General features: G+C 37.7%; 4 protein-coding genes across 4 annotated transcripts in view; 1 reads left to right on the forward strand and 3 right to left on the reverse strand.

Annotated features, from left to right (window-relative positions):
- Positions 1-5,691, reverse strand: part of LOC134823519 (uncharacterized) — a 100,831-nt gene extending 95,140 nt beyond the window's left edge. Inside the window, exon 1 of the mRNA XM_063835008.1 lies at positions 5,669-5,691. The gene's annotated coding sequence lies outside the window, so the exon portion shown is untranslated. The remainder of the gene's footprint in view (positions 1-5,668) is intronic.
- The window catches only part of LOC134823513 (ectonucleoside triphosphate diphosphohydrolase 7-like), a 31,616-nt gene extending 22,693 nt beyond the window's left edge, over positions 1-8,923 (forward strand). The window contains exons 13-14 of the mRNA XM_063835001.1: positions 5,736-5,888; positions 7,704-8,923. Coding sequence (XP_063691071.1) covers positions 5,736-5,888; positions 7,704-7,994 — 444 coding nt within the window. The 3' untranslated portion in view covers positions 7,995-8,923. The remainder of the gene's footprint in view (positions 1-5,735; positions 5,889-7,703) is intronic.
- The window catches only part of LOC134823516 (carbonic anhydrase 2-like), a 67,893-nt gene that overhangs the window by 7,649 nt on the left and 41,168 nt on the right, over positions 1-19,076 (reverse strand). The window lies entirely within an intron of this gene.
- On the reverse strand, positions 8,548-13,382 carry LOC134823514 (alpha-1A adrenergic receptor-like). The gene is made up of 6 exons (XM_063835002.1): positions 13,213-13,382; positions 12,768-12,915; positions 12,031-12,158; positions 11,671-11,806; positions 11,266-11,445; positions 8,548-11,012 (listed from the first exon to the last, which is right to left on the reverse strand). The coding sequence occupies exons 1-6, from the start codon at positions 13,338-13,340 to the stop codon at positions 10,293-10,295; spliced, it is 1,440 nt and encodes a 479-aa protein (XP_063691072.1). The 5' UTR covers positions 13,341-13,382; the 3' UTR covers positions 8,548-10,292.

The following is a 19,076-nucleotide window of genomic DNA, read 5'->3' on the forward strand; positions in this document are numbered from 1 at the left end:
TAGGAGAAGATAGATTTTTAGACTCGATTTTCAGGACGCGCGATTGAAAATCGCTCGCGCAATACAATTACACATGAGCGCTGACCTTTGACCAGCGATAATTTCGGCTAGGAACAATTTTTTTCCATGGGACTTAAAGCAGCTGATAGATATCACTCCCCTCTATCAGAAACAACTATAAAATCAATTTCGAGAGAATTTTGATGAAGACCCCCCCCCCCCCCCCCCGGCCCCCTTAACATACATGTCGTTTGATGAGCATATTATCAATTATTATCGGTACTTTATTGAGACACGTTATCATCATCATCATCATCATCATCATCTAATATCAGTCAAACGCAGAAACGTAAAAAGACGAAAAACGTATTTAAAAAAAGGATTTTAGTGGTGTTACTCAGCTGCGATTTATTATTAAGCTTACTTAAATGATTCTACCACTGAGCTTGTAATTTATATTTAAATTCGCTCAAAAATAAAATTTGAAGATTCAAGATTGATTGGAGCACGAAATGTTTAATTCGAGGTCGTCCACATGTTACGTAATCAGCCAAAAGGGGAGGGGGGTTTCCAAATGATTACGCTAGTGTAATTTTGACACAATAGCTGTGTTTAAAACTGAATACGGAGGGGGGGGGGTTTAAAATTGGCCAAAAATTGATTACGTAATATGTGAACGACCCCTTTACTAGGTATTGTAGTGAATAAATAAGACAATAAAATGAACATCAAGTAACTTTATGTTGCCTCGATTGAAACAAAATGGAAACGTCTGGCTACAAGTTCGACGTATAAATTCGATCACATATTGAATACAAATAAGACGAGCAGGACACTCCCTTGAAAGACAGCTTTATCACCTCACTTGTAATGAAGATCGTATTTGTAAACGAAGAATAGAAGACTGATTGGTCAGTGACCTGGAATATAAACTACAAAAATGTTCGATATTTACAATGATTTCGATTTTCTCCGACTCTTGCTGGATGGACTAATTCCGTGCTAAGTGGTTACCATAGCAGTTATTTGATATCGAATAGGAGCTGATCGTGTTAGACACTATATCTACACTACACCGCGTAAACACTATAATAGTTGATCTGTTGCAAAGGGCTAAGATGAGAAGACCCATTGCAATTGCAACTGTGATTCATTTTACGCGATAAGCGGTTGAATACAGCTCGAAACTCACATTACCACAAAATTCGACGTGAGCACTGAAAAACTACACTAAATTCGCGAATACCAAAACACGTGCTTATTTGGGAAAAAATAAGAGGCACGGTATATCGAGGTACCCGGTATAGAGAGGCCCGGTTTATCGAGGTACCCGGTATAGAGAGGCCCGGTTTATCGAGGTACCCGGTATACAGAGGCACGGTTTATCGAGGTACCCGGTATAGAGAGGCACGGTATATCGAGGTACCCGGTATACAGAGGCACGGTTTATCGAGGTACCCGGTATAGAGAGGCCCGGTTTATCGAGGTACCCGGTATAGAGAGGCCCGGTATATCGAGGTACCCGGTATAGAGAGGCCCGGTTTATCGAGGTACCCGGTATAGAGAGGCCCGGTATATCGAGGTACCCGGTATAGAGAGGCCCGGTTTATCGAGGTACCCGGTATAGAGAGGCCCGGTTTATCGAGGTACCCGGTATACAGAGGCACGGTATATCGAGGTACCCGGTATAGAGAGGCACGGTATATCGAGGTACCCGGTATAGAGAGGCCCGGTTTATCGAGGTACCCGGTATAGAGAGGCCCGGTTTATCGAGGTACCCGGTATAGAGAGGCCCGGTATATCGAGGTACCCGGTATAGAGAGGCCCGGTATATCGAGGTACCCGGTTTAGAGAGGCCCGGTATATCGAGGTACCCGGTATAGAGAGGCCCGGTTTATCGAGGTACCCGGTATAGAGAGGCCCGGTATATCGAGGTACCCGGTATAGAGAGGCCCGGTATATCGAGGTACCCGGTATAGAGAGGCCCGGTATATCGAGGTACCCGGTATAGAGAGGCCCGGTATATTGAGGTACCCGGTATAGAGAGGCCCGGTATATCGAGGTACCCAGTATAGAGAGGCCCGGTATATCGAGGTACCGGGTATAGAGAGGCCCGGTATATTGAGGTACCCGGTATAGAGAGGCCCGGTTTATCGAGGTACCCGGTATAGAAAGGCCCGGTATAGAGAGGCCCGGTATATCGAGGTACCCGGTATAGAGAGGCCCGGTTTATCGAGGTACCCGGTATAGAGAGGCCCGGTATATCGAGGTTTTACTATATATTTATTGTCTGGTTTAAAGTACTTTATTGTCTGGTTTAAAGTACTTTAAATGGTAATTTTTACAAATAAGCTTTATATTGTTGCTGGATAATCAGTCACAAAATAATGTAGAACAAACAAAATGATATGCAAGGTTAGCGTTTCTCTTAAGTTTGATATCAAGTTGAAATCTTGAAGGATGATGTTACTCCAAGAGCAAATTAAGTTGAATTCAAAATGAATTCGAGTTAAATCACAACCGTTATGAAAACACTAAACATTAAACAACTAGTACCGTATGCACAATCTAAAATAATCGATCAATTGTTAAACCGAGGAAGAAATCGGCACTGAAAATGTTCGGTGAAGTTTGGCCTCACGGAAACAATTTACTACATCTGCCTGGTATAGCTACTTGGGCGGTACCGGCGTACCGCCACGTGCGATATCGGGGGTCAACCCATTCTAGAATATTTAACCTAAAATACTTGTACAATTTTAGCGCTACCGCATAGCATATATAAATATTTACAATAGAAATGCTTTCGAAATAATAAAAATTCTGTTAACGTGCGTTTCATGTTTATGTTTCATTTTCTTAATTATCAAATACTGGAAATGTTATTTTGAAGGTCATTAAACGGTAATAAACTTATACTTGTATAACAAATTATTAAACTGCGATAAAACGACTGAAACATCTTGTAATTCGTATAGCTGCTGATTATCAGGATATTGGGCGATCAGTGCAGAACATTTTTTTTTGAATTAATAGGTTTATATTCTTAAATTCGTTGTTATATAACATAATGTTACAATAGCAAAAAGACAAAGGATAATGTCAATAGTTGTATCAAAAACTCATAGAAATTATCAAACAGCTAACTTAGGTCACCAGCCGATGCATATGGTCATGGTGACATAAAAATAGACAGAAAGAAAAACGTGAGGACTCCTAACTCATTAGTCCTTTCCCCAAAACTCAACTCATGAACCCATTGTCCCAACTTCCACCACATTGTATGGTGAACGAATGATAAACTTAAGTAAAGACAAAATTCAGTATTTTCTGCATTCATTCTAATATGATTAACATGAGGGGAATATATTTTGATATTGAATTTAGACGACCACTAATGACGGTAGCACTAAAACGTGGCTGCTAACTGTAAGGACGATCATCTTCATAAGAACCGTCTGGTAGCATATCTTCAGGTAGTATGACTATAGCTTATGACTAGTTATTGTAGTAGAAGTCGAATAATTTAAAATAGTGTCGCACACCTCGATTTAAAAGTGGCTATTCTTCGTAAATATATACTAACCAGACTAATGCTTCGGTTGGAATTATTTTAATGTATTTTGCAGGGCCATCTCACAAAATTTGTAATATTCTATTGTAGAAGTTCGATTTAGAATTGGTGGGTGAGATCTCTGATTATAATGATCGAGGGCCTTACGGTATTTCTACTCAAAACGCTAGGAACTGTAAACATATTTTAATAAACGTTTTTTACTATACAATTTTTGAAAAGTGTTCCGTTAGTGATTGGACTGAATTTTGATGTGTATCTTGATTGGCTAATCTTACTGTAAATTTCTAAAGAACCGCTAATTCTAAATCGGTGCACTATGGATGAGTATTAACTTATTGTAAGAATGATGATGAAACGGGAATGACGGGTTCTAAAAGTAGACAAACCGGCCAAATATTAATAGGCTGTTCGAATTTTGAACAATTAAAAACGTCATAGTCATGTGTGGACTTTAGAGTGGCAACGTCATAGTGAATATATTATAGATTCCAGCAACTAACGGAGTCCTTAACTAAAAGCAGAGATATATGGTATATGGCGGGGCTTGAACTCGCAGCCTTTCATTGCGAGCAGAACAAGCCTCCAATACACTCAACGAACAAAATGAACTGATAAACTACATACTCACGAGTCCACATCAATTTTTTTGTGTTAGTTGCTGACTAACGGTTACTTTGATAGCCAATTTTATCAAAAGAGTTTTCTATCAAAAGAATTTTATCAATTATCATCCTCGTATAATTTCTATAAAAAAAATAAAATAAAATTATATGTTTTATGCATATAGATTTAATAGAATTATTAATTTGATATACTAGCGCTCTAACCATGCCTCATGCAGTTTATATATAATGTGTTTTGAAAAATAGAACAAAATTTAAATTTAACCCCTCTTAGCTCGAAACATAAATGCAAGTAAACTGCAAGTAGAAACTATGCTTAAAAACGAAAATACTATTAAGGAATGTGATTTAACCTTATTCCACCTGCACTTTCTGCCACTCTGACAAATGTAAAACCAAGTACCACCCCAGTTCCTGCTTCCTAACTCTCATATGATGGTGCACGGCAATGTTCACCTACCAGTGCCATCTCATCGTCTTCACATAAACATTAAAATGTGATATTATATGATATGATAAATATTTCTATAATTTATAGTAACTCTTTTAAAATAATTGTATACCAGTCTGAAATAAGGCACGAGTGGTAAGAGACGTACTTACAGTAGGGACTAGGAAGCAGTGAAGTTTGCACTGTATAAAGGAATTGGCGTGGTCCTGAAAACAACCAGGTCAACTGGAGATAACGTAACTAACTGGAGATATAACGTAACTAGCAACTAGATAATGGGAACCACAAACTGAATATAAATTATGAGATGTACGACAATTCTATAAAAGCGATAAGAGACTCATCAGTTCACACCTCAATTCACGCCCTAAAATCTAATCAGTCGTGTCACGTGCACTGAAATCAAAGATCTTATTAGGGTAGGCTGTCATGACTCATGTTTCAAGCAATAAGTAGATGTGATTAAGTTTTCCTGTTTAGTGTTCTGTGGTTTAGTGTTCAGACATCTAATTGCACGATAGATATTATGTTAAATTGGCTTTCCTAGAACGTGTTCTCCCAGCTGGTGTTTAAATTGGATCTTCATTATATTATGAGGAAATCCCTCGTCTCTGGGTTCGGCCAGATATCGGCGTCACCAAAAACATAACTTACACTCCGACGCTGACTAACCTTATTCGGGTTGAGCGAGTGGTGACTCAAAGAGTGGTGATTCAAACAAACAGAATTATTTCCCTTTGTATCAAAATGTAGTTTGAGGAGTCCTCACTCTCCTCACGTCCAACAATGCCGTTTCTTTTGTCGCTAATATACATGTAAAAAGCTTTTGTTAACAAAGAAGGTTACTTATGGGTAACTGAATAATTTAGTATTATTATTGTAACGCACCACCATACGGATGCCAATTATGGCTCGCTTCTCCCCACAAAGTTACAACGAATTCTTCATGTAGTGCATCCTGGGTTTGGACAGTATATGCCCGTTTAAAATATTTCCATCACGTTACATAACATAATTCTCAATAAATGTAATAGATTTGTAGTGTTGTAATTAGTTTAAAACTATAACACGCCCCTTGTTTCAGGTGAATAGCGAGGTGATACAGTGGACGTACGGAGCTATGATCTACAGGACCCGTTACTTACCGCTCCGGGAGGAGGGTGTTGACAAGGTCGTCTCTATCTCTGTCTCTAAAGCTGATGCGCTGTCTTACTACGCTGCCCTCCTCTGTTTCTTGGTAACTTGTTATTTGTGAAGGCTACATTTTAAAACCAAAACTCAAATTGGGTAGAGTGGACTGATTTCATTCTCGTTATCGTTTTGCGTTTGGGTAACTACGACCGCCAGCTGGCACCATTTATCGTAGTTATCACAAATTATGACAACATGTCTTTTGCAAAGTACAGGCAACCATGTCCTGAGAAAAGTTTTGTGCGGACTGTTGATACAACATTAAATTCCGCGCAGACAGGAATTGCAGATATTTCGCACAGACAGGAATTGCAGATATTTTTGCCGCAGTCAAACAAATTTAACGATTTTGTCCACACAGGAGGCCTAGAAGCAATTTGGCAATAGAGATAATTTTCAAACACAGTTTCAATAACGATTCAAAGAATGAGATATAAAATGCATAATATGTAAGGGCCTTAGGGCCTGCCAACAACGATTGTTAAATAAATGTGATTCGAAAAAGGGAATGTAGATAAATCACAATACGCGGAGCTTATTCACATTTAATAAGAAAACTATCCGGCGCCATGCAATTGGGCTTACATTGTTTCGTCTATGACTCGATTATTATAAACTTACCTTTTTGCCTCAATCAGCCTTACTAAAATAATGTCGCATTTTGAAATTATTGTGTGTGATGAGTTGTAGCCAGCCCGATTATTGCAGAGCTCCCCTTCAGAGGTGACATGTAAGTGCGGTGGATGCAGAATCGCACTATGTCGCACCATCGCGATCGGTTGTTATTCGTTCTATCAGATTTGTGTACTTTAACTTGGTACTGCTTTGTTCAATGCCCATAAGTATGGTCATAACGTTTTCGTCACGTCGTGACATCAAAAACATCGGAAATAAAAGATTGCAAGAAATCACGAAAAAAAACATGTAACATAGAACAAATTTTCTTCTAAGGGGTCGTTCACATATTACGTAATCACTTTTTGAAAAATTTTTAACCCCTCCCCCTCCCCCTCCGTAATCAGTTTTACACATAGCTATTGTGTCAAAATTACACTAGCGCAATAATTTGGAAACCCCCCGGCCCCCTCTCCCCACGGCTGGTTACGTAATTTGTGAACAACCCCTAAATGGAGCGACTTTTAGTACCATCGATATGTGATAAAGGATGAATCTTTGCAAATGAATTACTCATCGAGCTGTGTGCCAATCCCTCAATGAGTTAACAGATTGAAATTGAGTCACTTTATAGTCTCAATATAGTTTGCCAGAATTTTACTTTTAACTTATAGTGATACACATGATGTATCGGAACCTAATACATACCTAATACATACTGTGCCTTAATTATGGTTATCACCGGCTCAACTAGCCCCAGTCATTCTAGAATTCTAGAATTGTCAGGAAGCTCGATGTAAGACATTAACCTTGTAAGTCATTTGTTGTGTTAAACTCAACAATTGTGTCAAATGCAACGTTGTACTATATACTACCTAGCCTTGCTGAACAACCCAACCTGAAGGAACCTAGACGCTGCAAATTTGGCACTTTTTGGAAAACATTTCCGTGCTAATATACGTTTTGTCTGCTCCCCTATTAATGATCTGGGTCTTTAGTAGTAAACTGGTTATAACGGTAAATTGGGTATAAAAATAAAGGGGGTATAAAGTCAACGGTCGCGCTTGCCAGCACTGTGATTTATAAAGTTTTTTCAATTTTTAAATTATAGATAATACATCAATTAGTCTGGTACCCTAGAAAATTACTTCAGTCTTATAACTTAATCGACACAATTTGTATCCTTAAAACACATCTACTAACCGCTAACATCTACTAACACCCACTAACCGCTAACATTGTACAGGTCGTGCTCTCAGCTATAATATACTGGGTATACAAGCTGCGTAAGATGAGGAGCACTACATTCCTCCCCACCACTCTAGCTGACCTCCACGAGTTCACACACAAACCTGCTAATCATTACACGGAGTTTTCCAACCCTAAAATAAACTTTAACAACGTGTGTCTTCCTCCGCAGAACTCTGCGCGCACCTTGGAGCCCCGAGGATCAGGGCTACTTCCCCGGACCTTCAGTGATTCGCTGTTGAACAGGGACTTAGGGGGTGGTAAACCTCCTATTTTACTAGGGGATTAGGACTTGTTTTAGGTACGGGGTAGTTTTCTTAATTGTGGGATTAGAAATGGAATTAATTTAGTTCACGGAGTGTGTAGAATAAGAAGACCTGAATTTTAGATTAATAGGAAATGTACCTTTTCCAGTAAGTGCGAAGTAGCGCAATATTTAGCTCTCTATTATCACTTGGGTGACGGAGATGTTACCCCAAATCTTTTACTTCAAATTTCAATAAAGGGTTATTAAATTGAGTTGTTAGTTTGATGTTGACTCATATTTATAATGAACTGAATTATAAGAGTTGAATCATCTTGTTTGGATGGATTCGTTGAAAATACATCAATGCGACTCGTTTTCATTTGAGATGTATTTTTGTTTTATCTGTATAGTTTTTATCTTAGTCCTTTGATCTGACCACTTACTTTGCTCAAGGTTCGAGTGATCTATCATGACGTGTTAATGTTAACTTTTCTTATATTATTGGAGTTTCACCACGGTGGGTAAATACTTAATAGGTTATGATTTGAATTGGGTTGTTATATTTTAATTTAAATGATAAATAAAAATCGGAATATTGAAACAAATTTATAAGATTTACAGTTAAATTCTCAATCGATTTATGTTGATATTGTAGGGAATCGGTGCCCATATCAAATAAAACCTATTTTTATGACAGCAACCTCACTCCGCTATAACATTTTCAGCCATTAAGCATATTCTATTTTTATGGCTGCTCTATCATAAACATCCAATTCAATTTCTCAAACTTTATGGGCACCATAAAGTAATTAAAATCTTTCAAAGTAATTAAAATCTGTGGCAAAAGTACACCGTGGAGCATGCTAACAGTTTTTGGTTGAATAATAATATTGCGGGCAATGTTAATTTGTTTTGAATTATTTCATTAAATGTAAACAGCTGTAATTTATCAATAAACATTCTTGGTCTATATACTTCTCTATCATTTTGTCGATTCAGGGACATTTCATGGAAAGTATCATGCTCATTTTGAAAAAAGTAAAATTTGTGCCCAGTACAAATTGGCAAATACATAGCAACATTCAAATTTTAAATACACAGCACCAATAAACGGCAGAGTGGAAATGACAAAATAATGTCATTTTTGGAGTTCAGTTGGGTTTCTCTCAAAGTCACACATTTCTCCACATCTGTCAATTATTGATGCTAACATTAATAGAGTCTCTAAATAAGGAATCCAAACCTAGATAAAGATCACAGCAATAATTAACACAAATATAAAGAAGGAAACTAGTCAGGAAAGTCCATAACGTCTCATCTAAAATCCAATCCTATCTAAAAGTTGACCACTCAGCCCATTATAATTTCATCTTCTTTTCTTTCTGAACCTTAAAAACATCTATCCCGAGTCCCGCTGAATGAATGTTAGTTGAGTGATCAACTGAATCGCAACTCATCAATATACACATATCTTCCTATCTTCCTATTTAACAACTATTTCCTTCAAAGTTCAATGTCTTTTGTTGGCTTGAAAATCAGTTTGACAAGCTAAATTATGTTACAAATTAAAAGCAATACAATGCTTTTGTAAGAAAGTGAGGACCTGTGCCATTTTGCTTACAAATCAACATGTGATGTTATAAAAAGCCAGTGTGAAATTTAGCATACACTATAATACTAGGTAAACGTAAGGATGAATGATATTGCGTAAGATTTTCTAAAATGAAGCACATATTGTGATGTGACATATTTTGTGATGAGTAGCACATTTTTAAAGGATGTATGACGTGATTTTCTGAAAGGATTAGCAGAAATGAGGCACACAAGGTGAGATAAGGGGTCGTTCATATTGACATATTACGTAATCAGTGAGGGGGAGGCAGGGGATTTCTAATATATAATAATAATATAAATGATTACGCAATTGTAATTTTAACACAATAGCCATGCGTAAAACTGCAGATTACGGAGGATGAGGAGGTTAAACCTAAGAATTGCCCAAAAAGTGAAGCTTTAAAAAGTGATTACGTAATATGCGACCAACACCTAATAATGTATGAGATTGTGAAAGATTTTCTGAAATGAGGCACATTTTGTGAATGAGGCACATTTTCGGATATGTGGCACACGTTTGTCCAATTTTATAGAATGTGGCACATGTTGCGGGATATGCATATCCTTACCCGGAACCCGTTCCTGCTGGAACCGGGAAGCTCCACTTACATCTCCCGGCTCCACAAACAGCAAAGTCTTTAGATTATTAAGTACATGTTGAAAATCAATGATCAAATAGTTAATGTTGATCTGTAGATCGTTCACTGTAACTAATGTCTTACTGTTTTACACCGGACTGGGCGCACCATTACATTTACCGTTACGAACTTTGTTTCGCTGCAGCTCCATCTGGAAGTATCTATGGTATTTATTGTCCGACTTCTCAACGAGGAGAGCCCATCTGCCCTTGATAGAATCCCAGACTCTGCCCAACATCCTGCCTTTGATCCTCACGAAGTAGATGAGAGGGAAGATGCTGGAGTTGAAGGTACTGAGGACTGTGGTACTGACCAGATACACGTAGAGATACACGTGCCAGCTCTTGTGGTTGTAGTCGATAATAGGGCTGGCCAGCTCCAACTCGAAAGTGATGAGACTGTAGAGCCACAGGATCATGTAAGGACCGTAACTGATGATAAATGCGAGGGTGATTATGGTGATGGTGATGCTCGCTCGCCGGGAACTGTCCGTGTCACGAAGCTGGGACATCTGCCGAGAGGGTCTGGCGTGGAGCTCGTCCGCGTGAGACATAGCCATAGATCGGGGACTTGGCGGCACTAGCGTCACAGAGATCTTCCTCAACCAGAACTGGGAGTTCTCCCGCAGTAGGTTTATTGATGCGGACTTGGCAGAAGTACTGTTAGATTCCCGGGAGTTTTCCCGTTTGGGATCGTGGGAGTTTTCCCGGGAGACGGAGAGGCGGGATGTTGAGGTACTGGCAGATCTGCTGTGTTCTCTGAGTCGCTCGTTAACCGTCATGTGCTCGTTATTTGTGACTGATGTCCTCTGAAAATCACGATTCATGTTAGACAAATACTGATGGTTTAACTGGTTGACCAGCAGAAATTGGGAATATTCAATATTAAGAATGTCGAGCAAAGCAATATCTAGAAGCTCATATTAAAGTTAGACACGATACTGAATATCATGCTAGTTACCCGCAAAAGTATAACCACTTAATGATTTTAGGAATGTCTACTGTCTAGGATCGCAATTTAACAAATACTGAAAACTCATATTAAAACAAGTTGTTATTAACCTGAAACTGCTCCTGTTCTCGGGTGTTATTCCTGAGTTTAAGGACGACAAGAGAACAGCAAACCACAGTGACCAGGAATGGGATGGTGATGGACATGTTGATGAACAGTTTGATAAGCTTGGGGTAAGAGTACTGGTTGTAGTCTATCAGCATGTAGAAGGCTCCAACTGCTTTGTAGTACTGAAATGTTTGGGTTAGATGAGTGCAGGGAGACTGGAATATGTAATATTTATCAGCTGAGACAATTGCTATTATTTGCAATGCCAGCCGTTCATACTACGATATGTATTAGTAAAAATCTACCCGAAATAATTCGGGATGGTACTTATTGTTAAAATTTAGCCTGGTCCTGGCCACATAGCTAAAAATAAATACATGTTAAGTATTAACACTGGTGCTACTTACCACGAAGTGGAAGTTGTCGTAGAAAGGAAGAGCGGAGATAAGTACGGGAATAGTCCAGGAGACAAAGCTAAGTATCAAAGCCTTGTTGATCGTCATTATTCTCCTACTGCTGAACACGTAGTACACACCAATAAACCTGAACAAATTTTATATTATACAAATCAGTGTTGTCAATATTTCATACGAAATTTTCCTAAATTTCACTTCAGATATGAAGATATCACAATTCACGACAATATCTGGACTGTTACACAACTAAAAGTAACCCAACCAACTATCCATAATAAAATAGATAAGTCTGGTCAATGTTATATCGGATAGCAACGCGTGGATAAGTTATTTTCTACACTTTCTACGTACCGAATGAAGCAGAGGTTGGAGGTGAGGTAGATTGAGAGGAGGGGAAGGAGGGTGGACAAATACCCGATGATATCACAAAACACTGTGAAGGCTTGCTGGTTCTCTATCCCAAACTCCCTTCCTTTCACCTGTCAAAGTAGGCCGTAAAATGGTGTATGTTGTACTTAAAGATACTGTTTCAAGTGCAAAGTTATTACTCTGTTATTGTTAATTCATGGTTTGGACTCTAGAACTAGAACTTGAATTTTTAAAAGGCCTATAGACTATAGTGGTTGCAATGTCATGACGTTTCGTTGACTCGGAATTTTGTGAATGTAATCACGTTTGCTCAGGATTGCATCTATTTTGTGAAAGTAATCACGCTTGCGCAGGATTGCATCTATTTTGAGGGATGACCTTAGAAGCAATTATGTAACCTTTTAAAACTTATTTAGGTACTGCGTGAAAAGGTATTGCTAGAACGAAAAGACGCGGTTTCACGTAAGCATAACAGTCTGCACCAAGGTACGATCAAAATTTAGCTTTTATCTGACAGAGTGACAGGTTGAGTGCAAGAGTCTGCTTTTATTGCTCAACATCAAACAGGTGGTGACTACTGACTACGATCTATCAAATTCTTTGTTTCACTAAGCTCATTTAACTTTGAGAATAGACAATTTTCACAATATTTTGAAAGGTATTGAGTGTGCTCAGACCTAAATTCCTAGCATGAATTGTATCATGAAAAGTGCACTCACCAAAGCGTAGCTGACGACAGGGGCCTGGATGGAGCACCCTATCAGGTCAATGACACATAACTGTAACATAATGATAGAGGTAGGGTTGAACTTCTTTTTGAGGAACTTCATCACAATTACCACCAGCATCATGAAGTTAAATACCGTCCTGCGAAGGAAAGAATCGTTAACTCACTTGAATTGAATTTAAAATACGGTATTGCCACTTTTGAACCAGATCTTTTAAAATTTGCAATGATCGCTTCATCAGGATTCTAATATCGACTTCGCTTCACACTTACTTAACCCAAAATCTAAATTTGGATATGTACCCAAACTGTAAAACCTAAAGAGAAAATACAAACTTTCACTGAAAACCGGTACATACCCGACAATGCAAATGAAGAAGTAGATGCGGTACATACCCGACAATGCAAATGAAGAAGTAGATGTAACCGGTACATACCCGACAATGCAAATGAAGAAGTAGATGTAACCGATAACTGTATCTGCACTACTACTGAAATATGGACCAGTTGGAATGGTGGAGTTACTTTTTACCTCCCTGTCTTCTGTTCCATTTGATGTAACCATTCTGTTTGTAGTATCTACAATATTTTAGAGTTTATGATCAAAAGAGCAAAGTTGGTGAGCAAATATTAGACTATCGGGTATAAATATCCCAATATAATAAATTGAATTTTAGTTTAATTCTTGCTGATTAAAACTTGCTTATTAGACCATTTTAATCCCAGAACTATAGCAGGTAGAAGCAGGTAGAAGCAGAGAAGCTACCCCTTATAAATAATATGGTTTAAACTGGTGAGTGGGAACAATATAAAATGTTAGACAGTGCTCTTATACTAGCTTGTTAATCTTCCCTCACGTGACATTTGTCAACCAATTACAGAGGCTGAGAGACCTGCAATAGTTTATTGAACCTATTAGCCTTCTTTTAGTTCACGCACTACTGGTTACATACAATGTACAAATCTACTCCTTTTATAATATAAACTAGGGAAGAGTTTTAATCGCAAAATAAAGAGGACTAGTAGTACGATCGGAAAAGCAACGTCAGGCGTCAAGCACTGCCCAAATCATAAAAGTCAAGCTATCAAAGATACGTTATGTTAAGATGTCCAGTATATACGGATTTAGTGAAGAAAATTGCTTCTTTGATCTCATCTCTTAGCTAGATAATGATAAGTAAAGCTTTGAGGTTTAGTATCCTGTATCCGTTAAATTTTAACATAACTAGCTTCATCAACCTAGTCCAGGAAAAAATGTTCAAATTATGTTTTAGTAAGTTCGTTTCCTTTTCTCGCAGTTAGTGTCCTTTTCTCTGGAATAGGTTGATGAAATCGCCGCTAGAGCACAGAGTCTAAGAGTTAAATGTCTAACAGCAACACTTGTTTCTGTCTAGTTCTAATGTACCGTCACAATAGTGACTTTAAATATATTAGAGGCCCTGCTAACAATCTAAACTTCGATAACAAAAATTTGTTAACTTTGTTAAGAGGCAAGTGTATCAGTCTAATAAATGGGGATCTGGCATTTACTGATGACTGAAAAATGCAAACCTCGTTTTGTTATGTTAACTTCAATTTGATGTTATGTGGCTATGCAAGCGTATCTATATTCTAAAAAATGCATTGCGTGTGAAGTACGAGAATCAGTTTTACTGTTTAAGTTTCGCGGTTTGTTAACAAAAGAGGTTTATGTTAAACAAGAAAATAATTAAATAAGAGTGAAATTTTAACCAAATAAAACAGAGCAAAATGAAACAAAAACAGAGGTGGTTGGCAAGCAAAGTCAATTATCATATTTTGTGTTTAAATTTCAAAGTTTCTCAAAACATATTTCATATTCTAACTTCGTGTGTAGCGCGTGAATAATTTGCAATAAGATCATTCAATTTGCCGGTCAAACAGTTTAAACTCGTAAAATGGTGTCCAATCTTTAATGCTTTTTTGATTATAATCAAAATATTACAAAGCTATCATAACAGCACATACAAGGAGCAGACCTGCCTTCTTTTCAATCTGGGTGCAAAACATTGCTCTAAATAGCCAACTCCTCTCTCTTGTAACTACAAATCAACCAATCAAATCAACTAAAGAGTACTACGTGGGTTGGGGTTTGCAATTGGAAGTGAGACACATGACAATAGCTGTTACAACTCCCCGTGCAGTTACAATTTTATTGCGACACGTGCTATGGATACCCGCAGTTTGCACGTGCTGTGGATACCCGCAGTTTGATCAGCTCGTGTGTCAAAACTTCGTACCACAAGTCCACCATGGTCATTGTAGGAAGGCTATGATAATTACCATGTAAAGTAGAACACAAGGCTGCCTTAATGGATTGAACCTCATAGGCTCCCTAGACAGCTGTCCGCGATATGATCAGTAATTCCGTTCACCGAAATTCAGGAGCTAAATACCAAAACAGGCCGATACTTCCCCCTTTTTTGGTGCGCTAATTCCTGGTAACCGAGACAGGAAAGAAAAATACCGAAAAACGATTGCACAAAAATCTGACACTTCGTGGCATGTCAAACCCACAAAAAACCTGAACAACTCTGAATAACCGATTCAATTGTCCTGAAAATGGATTCTTCGTAATTATATCTCAATTCGTATATAAAATGTTGATTGTCGGCTCAATTTGTCAAAGCAAATGACGGAAAATCTCATTAAATTCTGGCACGGAAGGCCAACTAAGCGTTCATGTTTAGTAACGCATAGCTGCATTTGATAATTGAGTATGACTGTTAACACTTTAACACTTGTAATCCTACTCAACGTATCTGCAAACCTCCGAGAGAGGGAGCTAGCTTATATCTGAGAGTCACTGACTGTCAAACTAGCAGTCAGAGGCATGAACAGATTTGTAATGAATTATAGTCATAGACGAGATTGAAGATGTATCGAGATATCGTTATTCGTTAGAATAAATCAATTTGTCATCCCGTAGAAAATATGTTCGGCAATTTATCAATTTGTCGTCTAAAATTTGTATGGCAATTTATAAATTTATCATTGAAAGTTGATCTATTTATTGCAAGGAATTAGACACGGATGAATCGTCACAAGCACAGTAAACTGTCGCTCAGACTCATTCCTCCTGATTCAAGTCTCATTTCTGCTATGAACAGTACATCACAACTGTGATTGCCGAAACCCAGCCCAACTTTTATGATAACACCTTGCTAGCTTAGTTTGTAACTTTATTCATTATTTAACATTGTTATTAGTTAATATCACAATGAGATCGTGGGCTGTAGGACTCCCAATTCTCAAGAGAAAGATGAACAGTAGTGGATAACATAATAGTGGATCAAGGATTCCTGATTCGCCGAATCATACTTGATACTCATAAGTTTTAATGATCTTAACTAATCTAAGTCTAACATAACTACAAAAAAGTATAAGTATTAGGATGTGCGTAAAATCTCAAAGTAATTTTGCAGCGTAACAGCTTAAAAATTAAATAACCAAATTTGCTCTCAGATCTCCACTGATCTCTTTCAAACGATACCCTCTTAGTTTTACAGGTTCATATGTTTAGCTCATGACAGCTTGTAAAGAAAGTTTAACCATAAAAGGCACGATCATCACTTACGTTTAGTCTTACACTAGACACGGCAAACTTGCGTAAACTTTAACACGTACCGTAGCCTGTAAATGGTATTGGTAATGAAATTTATCGCTATGGGCTCTGTTGGGTGAAACTGAAAGAAAAAGGTTATCATTCTTAGACATAACAACCTTTTATATTTAACTTTAATTTGTCATCGATGAAGCGTGTGGGAGGAAATTGGATTGCTATTGGAGAGTTACAGAGTTGCACTATCATTTATCACCATAGTCAGTGTCAGGACAATATTCCTCACCTTAGGCTTATTTTGTTAAAGACTACTGACTAATAACGTTCGCAGACTTATGCAACTTATGCAATCAAATCATAGCTGAACTGAAGTTATGAACATAAATAGTAATACTCAGTAGAGCAGATGGATTGATTTTTGGGTTACCCATAAGATTCAATGACCCATAAGATTCAATGACAAATATCGAGTTTACCGCTCGATCTTGAATCCTATATTCAAGCCCTGGATGCTGTACGAATATAGTATATCATATTATAATTAATATAAATAATAAAACATCAATTCGCGAACCAACTGGATTGATTCGACCATGATCTGCACAGACTATCATTTACACAGACCATGATCTAAAAAGACCGTGATGTTAGACTACGATGCAAATTATGACATGCACTGGCTGCATTTTAACTATGTTCTCGGAATTCCCATTCCGTTGGCAGTCGAGTCGAGACTAAAAACTAAAAGAATCTTTACTCTTTTACGCAATGCACGTTAAAAGGGTATTAATGTTATGAGGTATTGTAAAACGTGGAACTTTCTGAAAGTTTGAGCTGGTCGAGACAAAGTGGTTTGCATAAACGATGCTGTACAATCCATAAGAATGGGTAACCTTTAAAACGGCAGTTTGCGCGTGCGAATTTGAAATTCTTATTATCTCAGAATTATCTGGAGGACTAGAATTTTCTGTAATCTAATGAATGAACGGGCAGGTTCAGGGTTTAATCTCGATATTCAAGATAATGAACAGCAGATTAGCAAATTATCTTAACCCCAATGACTTTTCGCTGTTTCAACAAAATTACCAGCAACCCCACTTTTAGAGTAGTAAGATCAGATTTAGAACTAGACCGGAAAATCATTGTCAAATTAGGCCTAACGCTTAGTATTGGAGCTGCACCTTTTTAAAATGGCTCAAGTGTTAAGAAATCAAGGAAATTTGTAAGTGAGAAATTATATTTGAGGGGATATGTCCAACCCTAATTTGCAGGTTATAAGTCACAACTCTATTGTAATTGAGACCACCAACTTTGACTGAAAAATAAGCGTTTTTAAACTTAAAGAGGTGAGGTCAAAGTACTATTACTAACAGTAACAAAGGTTAAGTAAGAAAATAATGAATAAATTCGAATGTAAACTGTAAAGCTAGGAGTGACAAGTATGACAGTTTAAATGCTCCTTATCGAAACTAAGTTATAAATTCATAACTCGACTTCATGAATTTTTAACGTCTTAGATTTACCAAATGCCTTTTAGGAGCTAATTTGCATAATTTCGGAATTCAAGTTTGTGATCCTATATTGAAATAAGTTCACTGTTTTAAATATGCGTGAGAGGCAATTAATGATACCAGCCATTTGCGCTATTTTTTAATTAATCCTATTAAAAGGTAAATTGATTATTTAAAGTGTCCTTAAGCTATTTTGTAAATTTTGAAAATCAGACCTAAATTGGAGTTCATGGTTCCATTCATAAACTGTTTTTGCTCAATGCTCTTGAGTATAGTTGATTTTGTCACCAAATTAGGTTCATATAACAATTCCTCAACGACAACAGTAAACGAAAACACTTTACGCGTTAAACTTGAAATTGAAGACGGCCGCGATGGCTGAATTGTTTATTTACAGGGAACAAGATTTGTGATTGGACAGCTTATTCGTGGTCGCCATGTTTTGCCAGACGTTGCGCCATTTCACTTGCATGGCCTGAATCTGATCACACGCGTAAACCCTAATTTTGATATATAACGTTATCGCGTGAATCGTCGTTATCCGGTGATTTGAAAACTGCGTGATGGAAAAAAGGTTAAAACGGAAACAAAATCAAACAGAATCAAATACTAGTCTTGTAAAGTGTAAACTTCAATTGATATATACGGCACCTCATGCAATATCAGCAAAATAAGACACTGTGATCACCCTACTACATATAACCCATTACCGGCAAATATAGGTGCAATGCGGGCCGGCTATTAAATTTAACCGGCTAATAGGGCCGGCTATAAACCGGCTATAATAACCCCCATTACCTAGTGTTAACTGTAGCTGTACTCCGTGTAGTTGTACACGGTAAGTGGTGTCAACGTACGGAAGGGGTATTATAACCGATAGCTTTCTGTAAAATTAACTGAAGCCGTTTAACCTAAAAGTTTACGAAGTTCCAGAACTTTCTGCCGTCAGATCAATATTCTATAGACGTGATTGAGGTCTCAAGTAGGAGAGAAATGTTTTCAATTAATCAGAAACAGTCGAAAAATCACAACTTTCTGGTGGATAATCATAAACTTTGTCCCACTATAAGTATAATACGGGACCCTCTCACTGAATTTTAAAGAGATCATGAAGTGTAAATTTGCGAATTCTTCAAAAATACTTGAAACTTGGGTAGTGAGCTAGGCTTGGTAATTCTGCCGCAATCCCAAAATAGCTCCGTCGTAATTG

This window comes from Bolinopsis microptera, chromosome 11 (genome assembly GCF_026151205.1).
Source record: "Bolinopsis microptera isolate Bmic1 chromosome 11, MBARI_Bmic_1.0, whole genome shotgun sequence".
Classification (NCBI taxonomy): Eukaryota; Metazoa; Ctenophora; class Tentaculata; order Lobata; family Bolinopsidae; genus Bolinopsis; species Bolinopsis microptera.

Excerpts from the sequence above, each read along its gene's own strand:
- LOC134823514 (XM_063835002.1), bottom strand. The coding sequence starts at position 13,340 with ATGGTTACATCAAATGGAACAGAAGACAGGGAGGTAAAAAGTAACTCC. Across the intron at positions 11,807-12,030 it reads TCCAACCTCTGCTTCATTCG|GTTTATTGGTGTGTACTACG; the intron begins GTACGTAGAAAG and ends AAATTTGTTCAG. Across the intron at positions 11,446-11,670 it reads ACGACAACTTCCACTTCGTG|TACTACAAAGCAGTTGGAGC; the intron begins GTAAGTAGCACC and ends CAAACATTTCAG.